The sequence below is a fragment of the Simochromis diagramma genome, unplaced genomic scaffold (assembly GCF_900408965.1).
Source record: "Simochromis diagramma unplaced genomic scaffold, fSimDia1.1 OVJJ01000216.1, whole genome shotgun sequence".
NCBI classification, from domain to species: domain Eukaryota; kingdom Metazoa; phylum Chordata; class Actinopteri; order Cichliformes; family Cichlidae; genus Simochromis; species Simochromis diagramma.
Genome location: NW_024386883.1, coordinates 4,913,603 through 4,919,462, shown reverse-complemented (window position 1 = coordinate 4,919,462; position 5,860 = coordinate 4,913,603). Strand labels below are relative to the sequence as shown.

Genomic DNA, 5,860 nt, shown 5'->3' with positions numbered 1-5,860 from the left:
TGTGTGTGTGTGTGTGTGTGTGTGTGTGTGTGTGTGTGTGTGTGTGTGTGTGTGTGTGTGTGTGTGTGTGTGTCTTTTACAGTACAAAGATGATGTGATCTGTGTTCATGGCAGCAAGCACATGCCATGCATCAACAAGAGGGCACTTTTTTTTCCCACTTTAGTCTTTGTTTAAAATGCTTCTTATTTCTAATAGAACTTATTCTGAATAATCGTAATGTTACTGTGGTGAGAAGTGATGTGTTTGAAGTGCATAATCGTCTCTTATCGTGTTTGACAGTGTTTGTATTTGGATGTGAGTGCGTGTACAGACTTAAGAGTGGAATACCGGAGCTTTTCCCTTTTGAGTATAAGCGGTGTATTTCCTTACAGGCTCTGCACTAACAGCTACTGTATTCACTTTTTCCTGGCTGCAGCTGTGTATGTATTCCCTCAGCCTGCCAGAGGCTACACACAGGCTGTTACGCAGCAATGTTGACAATACAAGACAGGACTGTTTCGTGGGGGGGGGGTCTCATGCCACTCTCCATCTAAATAAGAATGCCTCTGTACAATTGAGTACTCTGAGTACCATCTTGACTGACTTCATTAGACTGAACTACACACTCTGCTCAGACCCAGATGCGTCAGCAGAACACATTTCCAGTGTGGCCCACATTCCAGACAGAAGTTTGATTTGAGTGTTGGGTGTCAAAATCTCAGCTTTTTCTGATCCACATGTGATATCTATCCCTTAGTTGTTTGAGGGTGTTTTATGACTGAGCCTCACTGATATCGTAACCATTCTTCAGGTGTGTGTGTGTGTGTGTTGTCAGAGGTGATGTGTCAGTATTTTGTCCTGTACTACCTACTTCACTTTTTCACTGCTGTTAGTCAGCGTTAACGTTGACGGTGATGATAAGCAATAGATTTGCAGAAGGATGAGCAACAGGTACCATGCCTCGACACATGCCATTTCCCCCAGCCTTCAGGAATTATGTTATTTGAAAAGCATTACAGTGGTTCATGAAAGATGAACATCAGATTTAAGAACGCGCCACCTAACTAATGCTTCTGCTTTCTGTTTAAACACTTGTAAAATACGCAAAGATAATCTTCATTCACTGCAATGAAGGCAGTAGCTCTCTATGTAAGCAAGTGTATCGGCTGCCTCTGCTTACATGTAAGTGTCATCTCTAAAATGCATCTGTGTTATTCAAACTGTGCAGTAGATACTGTATCTGCATTAACAGTAGGTGACTAGCCAGCGCTTTGTGTCATGTCACAGTTCGAGATGACATTTTATAGGAAATAAAATGCTCCTTTTGTGAGGTTGGTGTCCCTTTTTATGGCTATAATCCATAGTAACTAAGAGTCTGTGTTGTGGAACATATTCTGTATGTATTAAAGTGAAAACTTGGAGCTGTAATTCACATTAATATCCAATGTTCCATAATTTATGTGCACAGCAGACAGCACATTTATGTATGAAGCAGTTTATGTTGTATGTATGCAAAAAATAAATAAATGTATGTTGACACATGAGTACTTGTTGGTTTTTGACTGCATAAAAATGCCCCTTATTCCTGGATAGTCTTTTGAAATTTTAGAAACATACAGTACATTGTTATGCCATAATATTTATTTTAAATTAAGGACTTTTAAAAGATCCTAATTATTTCCTTAAGATGCCATCATGAGTAACGAGGAAATTAAAGGATTTTAACGTGACGAGCATGGCAAACAAGGTGAGCGCTTCTAGCCGGTTTCTCTTTGCACATTGGAAATGGAGCACAGTGTTGCCGCTGTGCTCCATTAGGGGGCAGTGTCACAGCTTTTATAGCACGAAGTGTCCTCCAAATTACAGTCGAAGAAAGCAGCCGGGCTGACCAATCGTAATTGGGAAGTAATGCCACCGGTTGTAAACAGTGTGAGCTGTTTAGTGTGAGCGCAGGTTAAACTGGAGGGACCGAACACAGTGCTTCACGTTTTACTGTATAGGTACGTGTCACCGCTGTAGGTCACTGTGAGCAAATAACAACAGACAGTATCACCGTGAGCAGCCATAACAGTTAGCTTCCATAGAGCTAACGTTAGCTATGTGTGTTCTGGAAGCATCCGCGACAGGCACGGCTGTCGCTATGGTTACGCACTGTTGTCCTACTGAGGGAAAGTGGTTGGTGGTGTTCAAGTTTCATTCAGGCCCCAACTTTCTTCTCTTTCAAACCTATCTTTCAGGAAGGTGGGGTAAGCAGGTGTTGCTTAGCGAAATGGTGCAACTTCACGTGAAGCGTGGAGACGAAAGCCTTTTTCTTTTTAACACCACCGTGGACACCCCTCTGGAAACTCTGATCCAGCAAATTACTGCCATTTACAACGGAAGGCTCAAAGTGGAGAGACTAGGTTCAGGTGAAAACACACCCTCGGCGCTGCCACGACTCAAACCTGCACCTCACTACTGTTGAAACTTTACATCAGTGCTGGTCCACTCTATTTTGACCAGTTTCGTGTCTCTGAGTTCCCCAAATAGCATAATTCAACCCTGTAAGTGGACCTCTGACAAAGATCTGCTTGTTCCTCTGTGTGCCCTCAGAGATTCCCGAGCTTGCAGACCATGGCATCTCACTGCCACCCAACATGCAGGGGCTGACAGAGGAGCAGATTGAGGAGCTAAACCTGAGGGATGAATGGGGAGAAAAGTGCATCCCCAGTGGAGGCTCTGTGTTTAGAAAGGATGAGATTGGGAGGAGGAATGGACAAGGTGAGACTGTAACATCCGTTTGGGTTTGCATGATTTAATATAGCTCTGTAGTTAAAGCCTGGTTTCCTGACTTTGTGCAATTATATGAAATGATATCTGATAGCACGTAACAGCTGTAGATAATACTACTCACATTTCCTTTGTAAAGATGACAATTTTGCAAGCAATCCTTTTTATTTGCAAGAATGCATGTTTAAACCATCCCTTTGCCTTCTACTAGCGCCTAATGATAAAATGAAAGAGGTGCTGATGAGAACGGTGGAGGCTGCAATGGCGCTCATCTCCAAAGTGAGTTATTTGCTTTAACGGTTGATCGTTACTTTTTGCTTTGTTCAAAAAGGGCGTCACAAACAAATTACGTCATTCTCTTTATCATGCAGAAACAAGTTCAAGCCAATGTTTGTGTCACTGTGGAAATGATAAAGGAAGCACTGGATCAGCTAAGGGGGGCGGTCATGATCGTGTACCCCATGGGGCTGCCTCCTCACGACCCAATCAGGATGGAATTAGAGGACAAGGAAGACCTTTCAGGAACACAGGTGAAACAGCTGAAATGGAGGCTGATGGCCACATAAAATTAGCAGAAGCATTTAACTTAACTGCTATAGGAATTTTTATCTTCCATTTATGGTATGATCATTGGAGGTGTTATTTTAAAAAGGTGTCTTATTTTTAAATTAATTTGAAGCTCATGAAATTGCCTTTACCCTCTCTCAACTGTTTCTGCTACTTTTCTCTTCATCTCAGGCGTCTCTGCAGGTGATCACAGACGACGAATGCCAGCTGTGGTGGGCTGCCAAAGAGATGCAGAGGGGCAAAAAACTGCAGGACTACATTGGCAGAAATGAAAAGACAAAGCTAGTGGTTAAAATCCAAAAGGTGAGAGCCATTTCAATCTAAAGTATGTTTGAGGCCCGTGACCTTCATCATATGTTTTTGAGGGGGTTTTTTAAACCCTTTTGCTATTCACTTTAGAAAGGACAGGGGGCGCCAGCGAGAGAACCTGTAATCACCGATGACCAGCAGAAACAGATGATGATGCACTATTACAGAAGGCAGGAAGAGCTCAAGGTGAGGAAATGTGTCACATGTTATAAACATTTGGCTTTGAACAAACATTCTAATCTTTTCTTTGTCGCATTTTTAGAAACTGGAGGAGGCGGACGATGATAGCTACCTGGACTCAGAGTGGTCAGACAGGCAGGCCCTCAAAAGACAGTTTCAGGGTCTCACTAATATCAAATGGGGGCCGAGATGAAGACCAGCAACACTCTACAAACCCACCTCGGAGCCACTTCTGTCATCTGGAGTTCAACAGCTCTGTATTCAGCTGGACAAGTTGCCTTTTCAAAATCTTAAAATGAGCTTCCTCTTGGTCTCATGTGACATCATCCAGATAGTACTAATGATTCAGCCTGTGTGCTCTTATATCTTGGAGTTTCTCCTCCTCTGTAACCGTCCTGAAGTTCATCATAACTTCACATAATGTGAAACTGAGGCTGGTGTTTGATTTATTTAAATATAAATTTTCTCCCAGTGTTCCTTTATCAGTTTCACCATGTTGTTTTTTATTGAGTCTGTATGAAAAAAATAAAGTTTATTCCGTGTTTTATATTTTGATCACGTGAACACAAAAATTGATCAATATCAGTAGTTTTACATCCCTGGGAGTGCAGGGACAAGGATGCTACACCTTTCCTCTCTTTGTCTTCTCAGTAATGAGACAAACAAACGCCTGTGAAAGTTGCTCGCAGTCAGGAAGTTTCCACACAGTTCAGGTCATCCCAGCAGGACTGAGAAAGGTGTAGAGTTCAGACTGAGTTGTCATCCCCTTGAACTTTTGACGGAGACGAAGCAGTTATCCAGAGAGTTCTATCAAGTTTCACAAAATGCCTCCAAAAAGTCTGAAATTCTCTTAAAGTTTTTTCTTTTTTGATTGGTCAAAGCTTTACTCTAGAAGATTATATAAACCTCATCACCAAAGGTGCTGTCACTTGCTTTGTATTAAGTCCGCAGTGGATGATCCAATCAAAGAATATCTAATAGGAGGCGATAAGGAAATATCTGTCATGAAGTTATCACTAGTCTCAGAGAATACCTTACACTTGAACATTTGTTATTTTTCCTTGGAATGTTATCCCCCTCCTCCTGATTCTTGTTTTTGTAATACATCAAATGGTCTTTACATGCATTTGTATTTCTTAGTTTAGTGATCTCTTTAGATTACAGGATCTGTTCCCTGACATGTTCTTCGGTTTATATCACAAACACAGCCGCTATGAGACTGCTTGATCAGGAATTAGTGCAGTAATACACCCTCTGGCCGCTTAATTAGCTACACCTGTTCAAGAGATGCAAATATCTAATCAGTCACTCACATGACAGCAAGTAATGAATAGCCAGACTTCTTCCAGCTGATAGGAAACAGTAGCTCAAATAAGCATCTTTGAAGCAGAGGGCCACACTGCTGCTCCTGTCAGCTACGAGCACGAAACTGAGGTTACAATTCACACAGGGTCACCGAAATTGGACTGTAAAGACTGTAAAATCACGGTCAGCTGTGACGTTTGGATTGAAGGTGAGAATTTGGTGTAAACATCTTTAAAGTATAAATCCATCATGCATTGTATTAACAGTGATGGTGTAATGATGTGAGGAATATTTCCTTGGCACGGCTGGTGCAAATATTGTAGCTGACCATGTCCGTCCCTGTATGACCACAGTGTACCCATCTTCCCATGGCTGCTTAACGAGCCGTGCCACAAAGCTCAAGTCATCTCACACTGGATCTTGAACTTGACAGTGAGTTTACAGCACTCAAATGACCTCCCTAGTCACGGGATATTAGTCCAATAGATGTCGTGGAACGAAGATTCCACATGGATATGCAGCTGACAAATCTGTAGTGACTGTGTGATGCTATCATGTCAATATGAACCAAATATGGATCAAAATGTCAGCATCTGTGCTGAAGAATTAATGACGTTTTAAATGCAAAAAGGGGACCAACCTGGTACTAGCCTGTGAACCTGATAAAGTCGTTGGTGAATGCTTTTTTGTTTGTTTGTTTGCTGGGGTTGTTTTTTGTTTTTTTTTTACAATAAATAATGTTTCAGCCTG

The 5,860-nt window shown here is 41.8% G+C and overlaps 1 protein-coding gene across 2 annotated transcripts; it reads left to right on the top strand.

The window, feature by feature from the left end:
- Nucleotides 1–1,835: 1,835 nt before the first annotated feature.
- cfap298 (cilia and flagella associated protein 298) lies at nt 1,836–4,354 on the top strand. 2 transcript variants are annotated; one of them, XM_040033220.1, is made up of 8 exons: nt 1,836–1,980; nt 2,218–2,388; nt 2,573–2,740; nt 2,961–3,028; nt 3,121–3,279; nt 3,488–3,619; nt 3,716–3,811; nt 3,888–4,352. In XM_040033220.1, exons 2-8 carry the CDS (start codon nt 2,250–2,252, stop codon nt 3,996–3,998), a joined length of 873 nt encoding a protein of 290 aa, XP_039889154.1. In that variant the 5' UTR covers nt 1,836–1,980; nt 2,218–2,249; the 3' UTR covers nt 3,999–4,352. The 2 variants fall into 2 exon arrangements, with proteins under 2 accessions (XP_039889154.1, XP_039889155.1); XM_040033221.1 differs by lacking the exons at nt 1,836–1,980; nt 2,218–2,388; nt 2,961–3,028 and having other exon boundaries at nt 2,663–2,740; nt 3,888–4,354.
- The last annotated feature ends 1,506 nt before the right edge of the window (nt 4,355–5,860 follow it).